This window comes from Oncorhynchus nerka, linkage group LG7 (assembly GCF_034236695.1).
Source record: "Oncorhynchus nerka isolate Pitt River linkage group LG7, Oner_Uvic_2.0, whole genome shotgun sequence".
NCBI classification, from domain to species: domain Eukaryota; kingdom Metazoa; phylum Chordata; class Actinopteri; order Salmoniformes; family Salmonidae; genus Oncorhynchus; species Oncorhynchus nerka.
The window spans coordinates 32991744-33011779 of NC_088402.1; the positions used below are offsets into that span (position 1 = coordinate 32991744).

The 20036-nt window shown below is 42.8% G+C and overlaps 1 protein-coding gene across 2 annotated transcripts in view; it reads right to left on the reverse strand.

Moving 5' to 3' along the window:
* Positions 1–20036, reverse strand: part of LOC115131479 (KH domain-containing, RNA-binding, signal transduction-associated protein 3-like) — a 177773-nt gene that overhangs the window by 59718 nt on the left and 98019 nt on the right. For both annotated transcript variants that reach the window (XM_029663234.2, XM_029663233.2), the window contains exon 3: positions 95–211. In XM_029663234.2, the coding sequence (XP_029519094.1) occupies positions 95–211 (117 nt within the window). The remainder of the gene's footprint in view (positions 1–94; positions 212–20036) is intronic.

The following is a 20036-nucleotide window of genomic DNA, read 5'->3' on the forward strand; positions in this document are numbered from 1 at the left end:
GCGAAGGGGAGGGGACTTGTCTTTTACTAGATAGAGAGGGAGAGATAGAAATGTTTGACTGTTAGAGAGAGGGAGAGAATGACTTGGCTGTTACCTTCTCTTTGTCTCTCATTGATCCTTTTCCCAGAATGGACATCTTAGTGAGCGTGTCTTCCTGCAGTCTCTTTAGTGAGTTCCCGCGTGGACCCAGCAGTTTGCCCACAAAGTTAAACTAAAACAGAAACACAAGCAGAGAAGCTCAATGAGTATCTGTGCAGATGAGACAAAAACATTTGTATGTCAATCAAATGGTGGCTCCAACAGTTTGCTTTTGATTCAATTTAAACAAGAATTGTTGACATGGGAACTATCTTCCTAGTAGCAGGTGTGCATCCCAAATGGCACTCTATTCCATATATAGTGCACTACTCTTGACCAGGGCCCATAGGGTCAAATGTAATTCTCTATATAGGAAAAATGTTTGTTTTTTTACCTTACAAAAAAGATTGCAGTCTTGAAATTGAAGTAAAAGTGCAGTAACTGCAGTCGACTGTGATATTTTGGACGCAGTAATTGCAGAATAACTACAGTATACTGCAGTTTAACTGCAATTATACTGCACTGTAAAAACAAAACTGTGTTATTTTAGATGGGGTTATACTGCACTCTGATTGCATTCTTTATGCCTTTGACAGCTAACAAACATAATCCAAACAATTATAACAGCATTATGTGAAATGAGAAGCATCAGCATTTCACGTTCAAATAGTACATAATCTTTTCAACATATCAAGTTTTATACAATACCACAGTTTGCCTTTATATGTCAATGTCATCCCTGTTTAAATGCTCTGCAAAAGTCACATAGAGTGCCGTTGCTATTTTCATATGGCTGTTGAATGTTGAGTGGCAATGTTAAAGGTCATGCAAAGACCAAAACAGAGAGAGTAGATGGACACAAAAAAAAGAGAGGAGGGAGAGAGAAAAGAGAGAGAAAGAGCAAAGTGAGAGAGAGGGAACAGAGAATGAAAGCAGAGGCAAGAGAGGGAGAGGAAGGAGAGAGAAAGAGAGCAAAGAAAGAGGAAAGAGAGAGAGAGAGAGAGAGAGAGAGAGAGAGAGAGAGAGAAAGAGAAAGAGAGAGCGCAGGGAGAGAGTGCAGGGAGAGAGAGATAAAGCATGGTGAGAGTGCAGGGAGAGAGAGATAAAGCAAGGTGAGGGTGCAGGGAGAGAGAGATAAAGCAAGGTGAGGGTGCAGGGAGAGAGAGATAAAGCAAGGTGAGAGTGCAGGGAAAGAGAGATAAAGCAAGGTGAGAGTGCAGGGAGAGAGAGATAAAGCAAGGTGAGGGTGCAGGGAGAGAGAGATAAAGCAAGGTGAGAGTGCAGGGAGAGAGAGATAAAGCAAGGTGAGAGTGCAGGGAGAGAGAGATAAAGCATGGTGAGAGTGCAGGGAGAGAGAGATAAAGCAAGGTGAGAGTGCAGGGAGAGAGATAAAGCAGGGAGAGAGTGCAGGGAGAGAGAGATAAAGCAGGGAGAGAGTGCAGGGAGAGAGAGATAAAGCAAGGTGAGAGTGCAGGGAGAGAGAGATAAAGCAGGGAGAGAGTGTAGGGAGAGAGAGATAAAGCAGGGAGAGAGGGAGATAGAGGATACAGAGTACAGAGCTTGTTCTCTTCTGCTCACCATCTCTCTCTCCGTTTAACGCTGAGTTATACAGCTGTCTCCTACATCTCTATGGGTCATTAATTAGTGGACAGGATGGAAAAAACTGCCCTATTTTGTTCTACGCCTTACCTATGTCTCCTGTCTCTCAAAACAGTAACTGTCATTGCCATGGTCATTAACTGTCATTGCCATGGTCATTAACTGTCATTGCCATGGTCATTAACTGTCATTGCCATGGTCATTAACTGTCATTGCCATGGTCATTAACTGTCATTGTCATGGTCATTAACTGTCATTGCCATGGTCATTAACTGTCATTGTCATGGTCATTAACTGTCATTGCCATGGTCATTAACTGTCATTGCCATGGTCATTAACTGTTATTGCCATGGTCATTAACTGTCATTGTCATGGTCATTAACTATCATTGTCAAGGTCATTAACTGTCATTGCCATGGTCATTAACTGTCATTGCCATGGTCATTAACTGTCATTGCCATGGTCAATAACTGTCATTGCCATGGTCATTAACTGTATTTGCCATGGTCATTAATTGTCATTGCCTTGGTCATTAACTATCCTTGCCATGGTCATTAATTGTCATTGCCTTGGTCATTAACTATCCTTGCCATAGTCATTAACTGTCATTGCCATGGTCAGTAACTGTCATTGCCATGGTCATTAACTGTATTTGCCATGGTCATTAATTGTCATTGCCTTGGTCATTAACTATCCTTGCCATGGTCATTAACTGTCATTGCCTTGGTCATTAACTATCCTTGCCATGGTCATTAACTGTCATTGCCTTGGTCAGTAACTGTCATTGCCATGGTCATTAACTGTATTTGCCTTGGTCAGTAACTGTCATTGCCATGGTCATTAACTGTCATTGCCTTGGTCAGTAACTGTCATTGCCATGGTCATTAACTGTATTTGCCTTGGTCAGTAACTGTCATTGCCATGGTCATTAACTGTACTTGCCATGGTCATTAATTGTCATTGCCTTGGTCATTAACTATCCTTGCCATGGTCAATAACTGTCATTGACTTGGTCATTAACTATCCTTGCCATGGTCATTAACTGTCATTGCCTTGGTCAGTAACTGTCATTGCCATGGTCATTAACTGTATTTGCCTTGGTCAGTAACTGTCATTGCCATGGTCATTAACTATCATTGCCTTGGTCAGTAACTGTCATTGCCATGGTCATTAACTATCATTGCCTTGGTCATTAACTGTCATTGCCATGGTCATTAACTGTATTTGCCTTGGTCAGTAACTGTCATTGCCATGGTCATTAACTATCATTGCCTTGGTCATTAACTATCCTTGCCATGGTCATTAACTGTCATTGCCTTGGTCAGTAACTATCCTTGCCATGGTCATTAATTGTCATTGCCTTGGTCATTAACTATCCTTGCCATGGTCATTAACTGTCATTGCCTTGGTCAGTAACTGTCATTTTCATGGTCAGTGGCAGGCAGTGCACTCAGGTGAACTCAGGCCATATGGCTGTATATTGTCAGTTTCACTACTGTGCTCGTATCCAGGCCTGCATATATGCTAACACCAGTTAAATTCCACTCATTACTTTTGTACACAGGGTGATGTCTACAGATGCTGAGGCTACATAAAAGGTGCCAAAGGTATCTGAAAGTCCATTATGTTGACAAATAGCCAGGTTTACATCCGACTGAGTGTGAACAGGTGGGAAAGTTTGCACCTGTTATATTCAGGGTGGAACACATCTTGTAATGTAAACAACGGGGAAGTTACTTAGACGTTTCATGTTTTTAGTTTTACGTTTTTTTCGTTCCCTAAAATTGGTCATTTTATTAAGACAAATAACAGGAGGCATGACAGTCAGTCAGTCAGACAGCATATCACATGCTGTTTTGGTGCTGTGATGTGGGATGCTGTTGGTTTGGTGCTTTTTTAAAGCCTAGTTATTTACAGACAGATCAAATATATTTGCCTTGGATCTGATCTGTTTAATGCCTCTAAATGTCAGAGATAAACTTAATCTGGACATTAAACACCACCCTGTCTTTATATTTACTCATGCAAACTAAAGCCTCTCTAACCCACATTCCACAGTACAGTACTAGCCTGGTAGAATCAGCCAGATTGCTGTGTTCGTCATTCTGTTTTACTAGACATACCAGTCTTTCTTCAATGGGTGTTTGGAATAAGTAAAAACTGGGCTGCATCCCAAATGGCACCCATCTTCCCTTTATAGTGCACTACCTTTGAAAGTAGTGCACTCTAAAGGGAATAGGATGTAATGGGATGCAGCCATTGTCTGACTGGGGCCTGTGGTCATTTACTGCTTTTAATATCTCTAATCCATTTCCCCCAACAACAGCAGTAATCTGAACCCAGTCCAGAACTGCTGCGGCGTGGGTCCCTTACTGTCCCTTAATGGGGACTAGGAGGGGACTGTACTGCCTGGCACCGATAGTGACGGCCCACATGAGAGCTGAACAGTCTCTTCTTAATCATGTGTTGGCAAGAACCACTTTGCTTTGATTATGGTTACACACACACTAGGACCACACTATACACTCTTAGAAAAAAAAGGTGTTATCTAGGATCTAAAAGGGTTCTTCGGCTGTCCCCATAGGAGAACCCTTTGAAGAACCCTTTTTGGTTCCAAAATAGTTTTACATGGAACCAAAAAGGGTTATCCTATGGGGACAGCTTTAGAACCCCTTTGGAAACCATTTTTCGAAGAGTGTAGAGTAGGCCTACACACCGCTCTCACAGTCGTAGTTCAGGGCTGACAGAGGAGCCGTGGTGCAGAGTGGTCATCCTAACAGCAACAATAACCAAAACCACAGCATTTTCAACCGCACATCTTAGAGTTGGCAGGGGATGGAGAAAGCAGGTGGAGAGATGAAGGGTTCTGTGATGATTAAAAAGTCAGAGGACACCAACCAGTAGGAACGAATCTATGATTAATCACAGCTACCCAGGGGGGTAGGGCGGACCAACATCTAACATCTTTTCATCATTTCCTGAATGCATTACTGTACTGCTAGCCTGCACTGTGCTGGAGAGGAGGAGAGGAGGTGTGTGTGTATGTATGTATGTGTGTATTGCACTGTGAGACGAGAGGAGAGGTGTGTTCAGAGAAAAGCCAGCATGCAGCGATTTTGCTGAAGACAGCAAGACAGACAAAGCCAACAGCAGAAGAATAAATCACTACTGCCATTGCTGAGGAGCGGAGAGATCCAGACACACAGAGAGACACAGAGGAGAGGAGAGGCACAGAGACACACAGAGACAGACAGGAGAGAGGAGAGACAGACACAAAGAGACAGAGACGCAGAGAAACACAGAGGATAGAAGAGGCAGACACACAGAGACACATACATACAGAGAGCCACAGAGGATAGAAGAGACACAGAGACACACAGAGAGACACAGAGGAGAGGAGAGACAGACACAAAGAGACAGATACACAGACACAGTGAGACACAGAGGATAGAAGAGACAGACACACAGAGACACAGAGACACACAGAGACACAGACACACAGAGAGACACAGAGGAGAGTAGAAACACAGAGACAGACAGTGGAGAGTAGAGACACAGAAACACAAAGGAGATAAGAGCGTCTGCTAAATGACTTAAATGTAAATGTAAGAGAGACACATACACAGAGGCACAGAGGAGAGATAGACACAAAGAGACAGAGACACACACAGAGACACACAGAGACATAGAGACACAGGGGAGAGAGGAGAGATAGAAACACAACCTAAACTGGAAATTAACACCTTTCTAATGGCCTTGGGTGATTACACAAATATTTATGATGGGTGCACATACAGTGACTTCAGAAAGTATTCATACCCCTTGACTTGTTTCACATTTTGTTGTGTTACAGACAGAATTTCTTTCTCTCTTTTTTCTCTTTTTTAAAACATTTTTCTCACCGATCTACACACAATAGCCCATAATGACAAATTGAAAACATGTTTTTTGTAAATTGTTGCACATTTGTTTAACAATGAAACACAGAAATATCTCATTTACATATGTATTCACACCCGTGTCAGTACTTTGAAGTAGTACTTTAGCGACGACTACAGCTGTGTCTTTTGGGGTAAGTCTCTAAGAGCTTTGCACGCCTGGATTGTACAATATTTGTCAATTTTTATTAAAAAAATTCTTCAAGCTCTGTCAAGTAGATTGTTGATCATTGCTAGACAGCAATTTTCAGGTCTTGCCATAAGCCACAAGCCAATTCAAGTCAAAACTGTAGCTAGGCCACTCAGGAAGATCCTAAAAAACTCCCTAGACAAGCATACTACCCATAACATGATGCAGCCACCACCATGCTTGAACATTTGAAGAGTGATACTCAGTGATGTGTTGTGTTGGATTTGCCGCAAACATAACACAGGACAAAAGTACACTTATTTGCCACTTTTCTTTGCAGTATTACCTTAGTCCCTTGTTGCAAACAGGATGCATGTTTTGGATCATTTTTTATTATACCTTCTTTTCACTCTGTAATTTAGGTTAGTATTGTGGCATAACTACAATGTTGATCCATCCTCAGTTTTCTCGTATCACAACCATTAAACTCTGTAACTGATTTAAAATCACCATTGGCCTCATAGCGAAATCAATGAGAGATGTCCTTCCTCTCCGGCAACTGAGTTAGGAAGGACGCCTGTATCTTTGTGGTGACTGGGTGTATTGATACAGCATCCAAAGCCAAATTAATATCTACACCATGCTCAAAGGGATATTCAGCATTTGCTTTTTTATTTTTACACATCTCCCAATTGGTGCTCTATTGGTGCTCTCACATCTCCCAATTGAACAACCTCCCGGGTCTGTGTGGTTGAATCTGTGCTCAAAATTAATTACTGGATTAAGGGACCTTGCAGATAACTGTATGTGTGGGGTACAGTCATTCAAAAACAATGTTAACCACTATAATTGAACACGGAATGAGTCCATGCAACTTATTATGCAACTTGTTAAAATTAAGGACATTTGTCATTCTGAACTTCTTTAGGAATGCCATAACAAAGGTGTTGAATACTTAATGACTCAAGACATTTCAGCATTGATTTTTTATAATTAATTTCTCAAATGTTCTACACACACAATTCCACTTTGACTTTATGGGGTATTGTCTGTAAATCAGTGACACAAAATCTCAATTTAATCCATTTTAAATTCAGTCTGTAACGCTACAAAATGTGGAAAAAGTAAAGGGGTGTGAAAAATGTACGGCCATGAAAAACAGGACAGTATTTCATGGCTAATGGTGTGGTGTTTTGTTGTTGAGAGATTGATTTATACCAATTACACAGTGAATGCGCAAACAAAGTGCACTGAGTGTACAAAACATTAGGAACACCCTAATATTGAGTTTCTCTCAAAACAGCTTCAATTCGTCGGGGTATGGACTCTACAAGGTGTCGAAAGCATTCCACAGGGATGACTCCAATGCTTCCCACAGTCGTGTGAATTTGGCTGGATGAACCCATTCTTGATACACATAGAAACTGTTGAGCGTGAAAAACCCAGCAGCATTGCCGTTCTTGACAGACTATATTCGGTGGGCCTGGTACCTACTACCATACCCCGCTCAAAGGCACTTAAATATTTTGTCTTGCTCATTCACCCTCTTAATGGCACACATATACACAATCTATGTCTCAATTATGTAAAGACATAGAAGTACTTCTTTAACCTGCCTCCTCCCCTTCATTTACACTGATTAAAAGTGGATTTAACAAGACATCAATAAGGGATCATAGCTTTCACCTGGATTCAGCAGGTCAGTCAAAAGTAGTACACTATATGGAATAGGGTGCCGTTTTAGATGCACCCATGGGCTGACTAATGGGCCTCCATACTTTACATCATCTTCCTCCTGAGGCACACTATTCTGTTTATTTACATATTTTTGTTGACTTATTTCTTTATACGTCTCAGAACTGGCTCAAAAGTATTTATTTTTATTTTGAGCTTTGATTGTTTATCATGTACACGATACAAGCAAAGATCTCTTGCAATTTCTTAGAACACTGCAACCAGTCTGCTCTATATACACTCAGGATGACTATTGACTCTCAGTGGGTATTTATGAATATGTACAGTACAGTACCCTCCTTGCTTTCTGAACACGCTAGTCATCTTTTTAGTTCCTCATCAACCAATGCATTATTATTTTTCATAAAAAGTCAACCCTATTTCATAGGACAGTTGATTATGAAGAGATATTGTTAACCAGACGAGACCCTTTGATTTCGTCTTTCATCTGTAGAGTAAAAGCATCATAGACGCTAGCAGCCCTTAACAATGCATGGGGATGATACCCTGTAGCATAGCGCAAAGACATCAAGGTACTGTATACACGGAGTACACCAAACATTAAGAACACCTTCCTAATATTGAGATGCACCCCCTCCCCCGTTTGTCCCCAGAACCACCACAATTGTGGAAAAACCAACTGTAGCAGCGTTGCAGTTCTTGACACAAACCGGTGCGCCTGGCACCTACTACCATACCCCGTTCAAAGGCACCTAAATATTTTGTCTTGCCCATTCACCCTCTGAATGGCACACATACACAATCCCTGTCTCAATTGTCTGAAGGCTTAAAAATACTTCTTTAACCTGACTCCTCCCCTTCATTTACAAGGGATCATAGCTTTTACCTGGTCAGTCTATGTCATGGAAAGAGCAGGTGTTCTTGATGTTTTGTACAGTCAGTGTATAAACAAATGCAATGAAATTGTTTATTTTACAGTTAGCCTATTCCATTTTCACATGATCCCAGATCACTCTAAAATATATTTCCCTATAAATTCTAACCATAGTCTTCTCAAAGGATGACTATGGAGGTATTGCAGAACAATATGTCATGCTGTTTTACATACTGTAGCTGCAGGGGTGGATTTGTCATCTGGCAAATCTGGCAAATACCAGATGGGCTGGACAATTATTTAATTTGGCAGCCTGTGGGCCTGTTAAGACGTATTTCATTTTTTTACCATGTTTTTATTTGCTTTGTCCTTTTGTGTTGTAACCCCTACAGGTGCAATAGCCATGTCAATTTACACACTTAGTTTATACCACATGTACCCGTAGGCATGCAGATAAATTATCATATTGATCACACAGGATTTGGTAATAATAAAATACACTGCTTAACAAAATAAAGGGAACACTAAAATAACACATCCTAGATCTGAATGAATGAAATATTCTTATTAAATACTTTTTTCTTTACATAGTTGAATGTGCTGACAACAAAATCACACAAAAATGATCAATGGAAATCAAATTGATCAACCCATGGAGGTCTAGATTTGGAGTCACACTCAAAATTAAAGTTGAAAACCACACTACAGGCTGATCCAACTTTGATGTAATGTCCTTAAAACAAGTCAAAATGAGGCTCAGTAGTGTGTGTGGCCTCCACGTGCCTGTATGACCTCCCTACAATGCCTTGGCATGCTCCTGATGAGGTGGCGGATGGTCTCCTGAGGGATCTCCTCCCAGACCTGGACTAAAGACATGATGTCCCAGATGTACTCAATTGGATTCAGGTATTGGGAACGGGCGGGCCAGTCCATAGCATCAATGCCTTCCTCTTGCAGGAACTGCTCACACACTCCAGCCACATGAGGTCTAGCATTGTCTTGCATTAGGAGGAACCCAGGGCCAACCACACCAGCATATGGTCTCACAAGGGGTCTGAGGATCTCATCTCGGTACCTAATGGCAGTCAGGCTACCTCTGGCGAGCACGTGGAGGGCTGTGCGGCCACCCAAAGAAATGCCACCCCACACCATGACTGACCCACCGCCAAACCGGTCATGCTGGAGGATGTTGCAGGCAGCAGAACGTTCTCCAGGGCATCTCCAGACTCTGTCACGTCTGTCACATGTGCTCAGTGTGAACCTGCTTTCATCTGTGAAGAGCACAGGGTGCCAGTGGCGAATTTGCCAATCTTGGTGTTCTCTGGCAAATGCCAAACGTCCTGCACGGTGTTGGGCTGTAAGCACAACCCCCACCTGTGGACGTCGGGCCCTCATACCACCCTCATGGAGTCTGTTTCTGACCGTTTGAGCAGACACATGCACATTTGTGGCCTGCTGGAGGTCATTTTGCCGGGCTCTGGCAGTGCTCCTCCTGCTCCTCCTCGCACAAAGGCGGAGGTAGTGGTCCTGCTGCGGGGTTGTTGCCCTCCTACGGCCTCCACCACGTCTCCTGATGTACTGGCCTGTCTCCTGGTAGCGCCTCCATGCACTGGACACTACGCTAACAGACACAGCAAACCTTCTTGCCACATCTCGCATTGATGTGCCATCCTGGATGAGCTGCACTACCTGAGCCAGTTGTGTGGGTTGTAGACTCCATCTCATGCTACCACTAGAGTGAAAGCACCGCCAGCATTCAAAAGTGACCAAAACATCAGCCAGGAAGCATAGGAACTGAGAAGTGGTCTGTGGTCCCCACCTGCAGAACCACTCCTGTATTGGGGGTGTCTTGCTAAATGCCTATAATTTCCACCTGTTGTCTATTCCATTTGCACAACAGCATGTGAAATTTATTGTCAATCAGTGTTGCTTCCTAAGTGGACAGTTTGATTTCACAGAAGTGTGATTGACTTGGAGTTACATTGTGTTGTTTAAGTGTTCCCTTTATTTTATTGAGCAGTGTAGATAAGAGAAACAAAAAGAGGTGAGCCTACACCCCCAACCCCCTATTCCAGTCCACCACAGCCCAACATTTCTCCGTTTCTGTTGTCCTAGATTCAGGGGGAAGCTGGTTCCACCATTGGGGTGCCAGGGCAAAGAAGATCTTAGACTGGGCTGAGCGTAGGGGTGGGAGGGCCAAGAGACCTGAGGTGGCAGAATGGAGAGGGTTGTAGGGTTTGAGCATAGCCTGAAGCATAGCCTGAAGGTAGGGGGGGGGGCAGTTCCTCTTGCTCTTCCGTAGGTTAGCACCATGGTCTTGTAGTGGATGCGAGCTTTGACTGGTAGCCAGTGGAGTGTGCAGAGGAATGGGTTGACATCAGAGAACTTGGGAAGAACACCAGAGGGGCTGCGGGATTCTGGATAAGAATCAGGTGTTTGATAGCACAAGCGGGGAGCACAGCCAACAGTGAGTTGATGTAGTCCGGATGGGAGAGGACAAGTGTCTGGATTAGGACCTGCGCCACTTCCTGTGTGAGGTAGGGTCGTATTCTACGGATGTTGTAGAGTATTAACCTGCAGGAGTGAGTCACTGCTTGGATGTTTGCAGAGAACGACAGGGTGTTGTCCAGGCTCATGTCAAGGTTATTTGAACTCTGGGAGGGCGACACTATGGAGTTGTCAACCATGATAGAGTGACAGCAGAGAAGATGGTGAGACAGGCAGACAGCACAACAGGGATGCAAAGAAAATGTCTAAAGCAGAGACACAGTTATGGTGATGAATTGTATCTAGAGACAGAGGAAGAGTTATAGTGGTGAGTTGTATCTCCAGACAGAGGAACAGTTATAGTGGTGAGTTGTATCTCCAGACAGAAGAACAGTTATAGTGGTGAGTTGTATCTCCAGACAGAGAAACAGTTGTAGTGGTGAGTTCTACCTCCAGACAGAGTAACAGTTATAGTGGTGAGTTGTATCTCCAGACAGAGGAACAGTTATAGTGGTGAGTTGTATCTCCAGACAGAGGAACAGTTATAGTGGTGAGTTGTATCTCCAGACAGAGGAACAGTTATAGTGGTGAGTTGTATCTCCAGACAGAGGAACAGTTATAGTGGTGAGTTGTATCTCCAGAGGAACAGGTATAGTGGTGAGTTGTATCTCCAGACAGAGGAACAGTTATAGTGGTGAGTTGTATCTCCAGACAGTGGAACAGTTATAGCGGTGAGTTGTATCTCCAGACAGAGGAACAGTTATAGTGGTGAGTTGTATCTCCAGACAGAGGAACAGTTATAGTGGTGAGTTGTATCTCCAGACAGGAGAACAGTTATAGTGCTGAGTTGTATCTCCAGACAGAGGAACAGTTATAGTGGTGAGTTGTATCTCCAGACAGAGGAAGATTTATAGTGGTGAGTTGTATCTCCAGACAGAGGAACAGTTATAGTGGTGAGTTGTATCTCCAGACAGGAGAACAGTTATGGTGGTGAGTTGTATCTCCAGACAGAGGAACAGTTATAGTGGTGAGTTGTATCTCCAGACAGGAGAACAGTTATAGTGCTGAGTTGTATCTCCAGACAGAGGAACAGTTATAGTGGTGAGTTGTATCTCCAGACAGAAGAATAGTTATAGAGCTGAGTTGTATCTCCAGACAGAGTAACAGTTATAGTGGTGAGTTGTATCTCCAGACAGGAGAACAGTTATAGTGCTGAGTTGTATCTCCAGAGAGAGGAACAGTTATAGTAGTGGGTTGTATCTTCAGACAGACGAACAGTTATAGTGGTGAGTTGTATCTCCAGACAGAGGAACAATTATAGTGGTGAGTTGTATCTCCAGACAGGAGAACAGTTATAGTGATGAGTTGTATCTCCAGACAGAAGAACAGTTATAGTGGTGAGTTGTATCTCCAGACAGAGGAATAGTTAAAGTGGTGAGTTGTATCTCCAGACAGAAGGACAGTTATAGTGATGAGTTGTATCTCCAGAGGAACAGTTATAGTGGTGAGTTGTATCTCCAGACAGAGGAACAGTTATAGTGGTGAGTTGTATCTCCAGACAGAGGAAGATTTATAGTTGTGAGTTGTATCTCCAGACAGAGGAACAGTTATAGTGGTGAGTTTTATCTCCAGACAGGAGAACAGTTATGGTGGTGAGTTGTATCTCCAGACAGAGGAACAGTTATAGTGGTGAGTTGTATCTCCAGACAGGAGAACAGTTATAGTGCTGAGTTGTATCTCCAGACAGAGGAACAGTTATAGTGGTGAGTTGTATCTCCAGACAGGAGAACAGTTATAGTGGTGAGTTGTATCTCCAGAGAGAGGAACAGTTATAGTAGTGGGTTGTATCCTCAGACAGAGGAACAGTTATAGTGGTGAGTTGTATCTCCAGACAGAGGAACAATTATAGTGGTGAGTTGTATCTCCAGACAGGAGAACAGTTATAGTGCTGAGTTGTATCTCCAGACAGAAGAACAGTTGTAGTGGTGAGTTGTATCTTCAGACAGAGGAATAGTTAAAGTGGTGAGTTGTATCTCCAGAGGAACAGTTATAGTGGTGAGTTGTATCTCCAGACAGAGGAACAGTTATAGTGGTGAGTTGTATCTCCAGACAGAAGAACAGTTATAGTGGTGAGTTGTATCTCCAGACAGAGGAATAGTTAAAGTGGTGAGTTGTATCTCCAGACAGGGGAACAGTTATAGTGGTGAGTTGTATCTCCAGAGGAACAGTTATAGTGGTGAGTTGTATCTCCAGAGGAACAGTTATAGTGGTGAGTTGTATCTCCAGAGGAACAGTTATAGTGGTGAGTTGTATCTCCAGAGGAACAGTTATAGTGGTGAGTTGTATCTTCAGACAGAGGAAAAGGTATAGTGGTGAGTTGTATCTCCAGAGGAACAGTTATAGTGGTGAGTTGTATCTCCAGACAGAGGAACATTTATAGTGGTGAGTTGTATCTCCAGACAGAGGAACAGTTATAGTGCTGAGTTGTATCTCCAGACAGAGGAACAGTTATAGTGGTGAGTTGTATCTCCAGACAGAGTAACAGTTATAGTGGTGAGTTGTATCTCCAGACAGGAGAACAGTTATAGTGCTGAGTTGTATCTCCAGAGAGAAGAATAGTTATAGTAGTGGGTTGTATCTCCAGACAGAGGAACAGTTATAGTGGTGAGTTGTATCTCCAGACAGAGGAACAGTTATAGTGGTGAGTTTTAGCTCCAGAGGAACAGTTATAGTGGTGAGTTGTATCTTCAGACAGAGGAAAAGTTTTAGTGGTGAGTTGTATCTCCAGAGGAACAGTTATAGTGGTGAGTTGTATCTCCAGACAGGAGAACAGTTATAGTGCTGAGTTGTATCTCCAGACAGAGGAACAGTTATAGTGGTGAGTTGTATCTCCAGACAGAGGAACAGTTATAGTGGTGAGTTGTATCTCCAGAGGAACAGTTATAGTGGTGAGTTGTATCTCCAGACAGAGGGACAGTTATAGTGGTGAGTTGTATCTCCAGACAGAGGAACAGTTATAGTGGGGAGTTGTATGTCCAGACAGAAGAACAGTTATAGTGGTGAGTTGTATCTCCAGAGGAACAGTTGTAGTGGTGAGTTGTATCTCCAGACAGGAGAACAGTTATAGTGCTGAGTTGTATCTCCAGACAGAAGGACAGTTATAGTGATGAGTTGTATCTCCAGAGGAACAGTTATAGTGGTGAGTTGTATCTCCAGACAGAGGAACAGTTATAGTGGTGAGTTGTATCTCCAGACAGAAGAACAGTTATAGTGGTGAGTTGTATCTCCAGACAGAGGAATAGTTAAAGTGGTGAGTTGTATCTCCAGACAGGGGAACAGTTATAGTGGTGAGTTGTATCTCCAGAGGAACAGTTATAGTGGTGAGTTGTATCTCCAGAGGAACAGTTATAGTGGTGAGTTGTATCTCCAGAGGAACAGTTATAGTGGTGAGTTGTATCTCCAGAGGAACAGTTATAGTGGTGAGTTGTATCTTCAGACAGAGGAAAAGTTATAGTGGTGAGTTGTATCTCCAGAGGAACAGTTATAGTGGTGAGTTGTATCTCCAGACAGAGGAACAGTTATAGTGGTGAGTTGTATCTCCAGACAGAGGAACAGTTATAGTGCTGAGTTGTATCTCCAGACAGAGGAACAGTTATAGTGGTGAGTTGTATCTCCAGACAGAGAACAGTTATAGTGGTGAGTTGTATCTCCAGACAGGAGAACAGTTATAGTGCTGAGTTGTATCTCCAGACAGAAAATAGTTATAGTAGTGAGTTGTATCTCCAGACAGAGGAACAGTTATAGTGGTGAGTTGTATCTCCAGACAGAGGAACAGTTATAGTGGTGAGTTGTATCTCCAGAGGAACAGTTATAGTGGTGAGTTGTATCTTCAGACAGAGGAAAAGTTATAGTGGTGAGTTGTATCTCCAGAGGAACAGTTATAGTGGTGAGTTGTATCTCCAGACAGAGAACAGTTATAGTGGTGAGTTGTATCTCCAGACAGAGGAACAGTTATAGTGGTGAGTTGTATCTCCAGACAGAGGAACAGTTATAGTGGTGAGTTGTATCTCCAGACAGAGGAACAGTTATAGTGGTGAGTTGTATCTCCAGACAGAGGAACAGTTATAGTGGTGAGTTGTATCTCCAGACAGAAGAACAGTTATAGTGGTGAGTTGTATCTCCAGAGGAACAGTTGTAGTGGTGAGTTGTATCTCCAGACAGAGAACAGTTATAGTGCTGAGTTGTATCTCCAGACAGAAGGACAGTAATAGTGATGAGTTGTATCTCCAGAGGAACAGTTATAGTGGTGAGTTGTATCTCCAGAGGAACAGTTATAGTGATGAGTTGTATCTCCAGACAGATAGTGGTGAGTGAACAGTTATAGTGGTGAGTTGTATCTCCAGACAGAGGAACAGTTATAGTGGTGAGTTGTATCTCCAGACAGAGGAACAGTTATAGTGGTGAGTTGTATCTCCAGAGGAACAGTTATAGTGGTGAGTTGTATCTCCAGACAGAGGAACAGTTATAGTGGTGAGTTGTATCTCCAGAGGAACAGTTATAGTGGTGAGTTGTATCTCCAGAGAGAACAGTTATAGTGGTGAGTTGTATCTCCAGACAGGAACAGTTATAGTGGTGAGTTGTATCTCCAGACAGAACAGTTATAGTGGTGAGTTGTATCTCCAGACAGGAGGAATAGTTATAGTTATAGTCTCCAGACAGAGGAACAGTTATAGTGTGAGTTGTATCTCCAGACAGAGGAACAGTTATAGTGGTGAGTTGTATCTCCAGACAGAGGAACAGTTATAGTGGTGAGTTGTATCTCCAGACAGAGGAACAGTTATAGTGGTGAGTTGTATCTCCAGACAGAGGAACAGTTATAGTGGTGAGTTGTATCTCCAGACAGAGGAACAGTTATAGTGGTGAGTTGTATCTCCAGACATGAGAACAGTTATAGTGGTGAGTTGTATCTCCAGAGGAACAGTTATAGTGGTGAGTTGTATCTCCAGACAGAGGAACAGTTATAGTGGTGAGTTGTATCTCCAGACAGAGAGGACAGTTATAGTGGTGAGTTGTATCTCCAGAGGAACAGTTATAGTGGTGAGTTGTATCTCCAGACAGAGGAACAGTTATAGTGGTGAGTTGTATCTCCAGACAGAAGAACAGTTATAGTGGTGAGTTGTATCTCCAGACAGAGGAACAGTTATAGTGGTGAGTTGTATCTCCAGACAGAGGAACAGTTATAGTGGTGAGTTGTATCTCCAGAGTTATAGTGGTGAACAGAGGAACAGTTATAGTGGTGAGTTGTATCTCCAGACAGAGAACAGTTATAGTGGTGAGTTGTATCTCCAGACAGAGGAACAGTTATAGTGGTGAGTTGTATCTCCAGACAGAGGAACAGTTATAGTGGTGAGTTGTATCTCCAGAGGAACAGTTATAGTGGTGAGTTGTATCTCCAGACAGGAACAGTTATAGTGGTGAGTTGTATCTCCAGACAGAGGAACAGTTATAGTGGTGAGTTGTATGTCCAGACAGAAGAACAGTTATAGTGGTGAGTTGTATCTCCAGAGGAACAGTTGTAGTGGTGAGTTGTATCTCCAGACAGAGAACAGTTATAGTGTTGAGTTGTATCTCCAGACAGAAGGACAGTTATAGTGGTGAGTTGTATCTCCAGACAGAGGAACAGTTATAGTGGTGAGTTGTATGTCCAGACAGAAGAACAGTTATAGTGGTGAGTTGTATCTCCAGAGGAACAGTTATAGTGGTGAGTTGTATCTCCAGACAGAGGAACAGTTATAGTGGTGAGTTGTATCTCCAGAGGAACAGTTATAGTGGTGAGTTGTATCTCCAGACAGAGGAACAGTTATAGTGGTGAGTTGTATCTCCAGACAGAGGAACAGTTATAGTGCTGAGTTGTATCTCCAGACAGAGGAACAGTTATAGCGGTGAGATGTATCTCCAGACAGGAGAACAGTTATAGTGGTGAGTTGTATCTCCAGACAGAGGAACAGTTATAGTGGTGAGTTGTATCTCCAGAGGAACAGTGATAGTGGTGAGTTGTATCTCCAGACAGGGGAACAGTTATAGTGGTGAGTTGTATCTCCAGACAGAGGAACAGTTATAGTGGTGAGTTGTATCTCCAGAGGAACAGTTATAGTGGTGAGTTGTATCTCCAGACAGAGGAACAGTTATAGTGGTGAGTTGTATCTCCAGACAGAGGAACAGTTATAGTGGTGAGTTGTATCTCCAGACAGAGGAACAGTTATAGTGGTGAGTTGTATCTCCAGACAGAGGAACAGTTATAGTGGTGAGTTGTATCTCCAGACAGAGAAACAGTTGTAGTGGTGAGTTGTATCTCCAGACAGAAGAACAGTTACAGTGGTGAGTTGTATCTCCAGACAGAGAAACAGTTGTAGTGGTGAGTTGTATCTCCAGACAGAGGAACAGTTATAGTGGTGAGTTTTATCTCCAGAGGAACAGTTATAGTGGTGAGTTGTATCTCCAGACAGAGGAACAGTTATAGTGGTGAGTTGTATCTCCAGAGAACAGTTATAGTGGTGAGTTGTATCTCCAGACAGAGGAACAGTTATAGTGGTGAGTTGTATCTCCAGACAGAGGAACAGTTATAGTGGTGAGTTGTATCTCCAGAGAACAGTTATAGTGGTGAGTTGTATCTCCAGACAGAGGAACAGTTATAGTGGTGAGTTGTATCTCCAGACAGAGGAACAGTTATAGTGGTGAGTTGTATCTCCAGACAGAGAACAGTTATAGTGGTGAGTTGTATCTCCAGACAGGAGGAACAGTTATAGTGGTGAATTGTATCTCCAGACAGACGAACAGTTATAGTGGTGAGTTGTATCTCCAGAGGAACAGTTATAGTGGTGAGTTGTATCTCCAGACAGAGGAACACTTATAGTGGTGAGTTGTATCTCCAGACAGAGGAACAGTTATAGTGGTGAGTTGTATCTCCAGACAGAGAACAGTTATAGTGGTGAGTTTTATCTCCAAAGGAACAGTTATAGTGGTGAGTTGTATCTCCAGAGGAACAGTTATAGTGGTGAGTTGTATCTCCAGACAGAGGAACAGTTATAGTGGTGAGTTGTATCTCCAGACAGAGGAACAGTTATAGTGGTGAGTTGTATCTCCAGAGGAACAGTTATAGTGGTGAGTTGTATCTCCAGACAGAGGAACAGTTATAGTGGTGAGTTGTATCTCCAGACAGAGGAACAGTTATAGTGGTGAGTTGTATCTCCAGACAGAGGAACAGTTATAGTGGTGAGTTGTATCTCCAGACAGAGGAACAGTTATAGTGGTGAGTTGTATCTCCAGACAGAGAACAGTTATAGTGCAGTTGTATCTCCAGACAGAAGAACAGTTATAGTGGTGAGTTGTATCTCCAGACAGAGGAACAGTTATAGTGGTGAGTTGTATCTCCAGACAGGAGAACAGTTATAGTGGTGAGTTGTATCTCCAGAGGAACAGTTATAGTGGTGAGTTGTATCTCCAGACAGAGGAACAGTTATAGTGGTGAGTTGTATCTCCAGAGGAACAGTTATAGTGGTGAGTTGTATCTCCAGACAGAGGAACAGTTATAGTGGTGAGTTGTATCTCCAGACAGAGGAACAGTTATAGTGGTGAGTTGTATCTCCAGAGGAACAGTTATAGTGGTGAGTTGTATCTCCAGACAGAGGAACAGTTATAGTGGTGAGTTGTATCTCCAGAGGAACAGTTATAGTGGTGAGTTGTATCTCCAGAGGAACAGTTATAGTGGTGAGTTGTATCTCCAGACAGAGAACAGTTATAGTGGTGAGTTGTATCTCCAGACAGAAGGACAGTTATAGTGATGAGTTGTATCTCCAGAGGAACAGTTATAGTGGTGAGTTGTATCTCCAGACAGGAGAACAGTTATAGTGGTGAGTTGTATCTCCAGACAGAGGAACAGTTATAGTGGTGAGTTGTATCTCCAGACAGAGAAACAGTTGTAGTGGTGAGTTGTATCTCCAGACAGAAGAACAGTTACAGTGGTGAGTTGTATCTCCAGACAGAGGAACAGTTATAGTGGTGAGTTGTATCTCCAGACAGAGGAACAGTTATAGTGGTGAGTTGTATCTCCAGAGGAACAGTTATAGTGGTGAGTTGTATCTCCAGACAGGAGAACAGTTATAGTGGTGAGTTGTATCTCCAGACAGAGGAACAGTTATAGTGGTGAGTTGTATCTCCAGAGGAACAGTTATAGTGGTGAGTTGTATCTCCAGACAGAGGAACAGTTATAGTGGTGAGTTGTATCTCCAGACAGAAGAACAGTTATAGTGGTGAGTTGTATCTCCAGACAGAGGAACAGTTATAGTGGTGAGTTGTATCTCCAGACAGAGGAACAGTTATAGTGGTGAGTTGTATCTCCAGAGGAACAGTTATAGTGGTGAGTTGTATCTCCAGAGGAACAGATAGTGAGTTGTTGTATCTCCAGAGGAACAGTTATAGTGGTGAGTTGTATCTCCAGAGGAACAGTTATAGTGGTGAGTTGTATCTCCAGACAGAGGAACAGTTATAGTGGTGAGTTGTATCTCCAGAGGAACAGTTATAGTGGTGAGTTGTATCTCCAGACAGAGGAACAGTTATAGTGGTGAGTTGTATCTCCAGACAGAGGAACAGTTATAGTGCTGAGTTGTATCTCCAGACAGAGGAACAGTTATAGTGGTGAGTTGTATCTCCAGACAGAGGAACAGTTATAGTGGTGAGTTGTATCTCCAGACAGGAGAACAGTTATAGTGGTGAGTTGTATCTCCAGACAGAAGAACAGTTATAGTGGTGAGTTGTATCTCCAGACAGAGGAACAGTTATAGTGGTGAGTTGTATCTCCAGACAGAGGAACAGTTATAGTGGTGAGTTTTAGCTCCAGAGGAACAGTTATAGTGGTGAGTTGTATCTTCAGACAGAGGAAACGTTATAGTGGTGAGTTGTATCTCCAGAGGAACAGTTATAGTGGTGAGTTGTATCTCCAGACAGGAGAACAGTTATAGTGCTGAGTTGTATCTCCAGACAGAGGAACAGTTATAGTGGTGAGTTGTATCTCCAGACAGAGGAACAGTTATAGTGGTGAGTTGTATCTCCAGACAGGAACAGTTATAGTGGTGAGTTGTATCTCCAGACAGAGGAACAGTTATAGTGGTGAGTTGTATCTCCAGACAGAGGAACAGTTATAGTGGTGAGTTGTATCTCCAGACAGAAGAACAGTTAT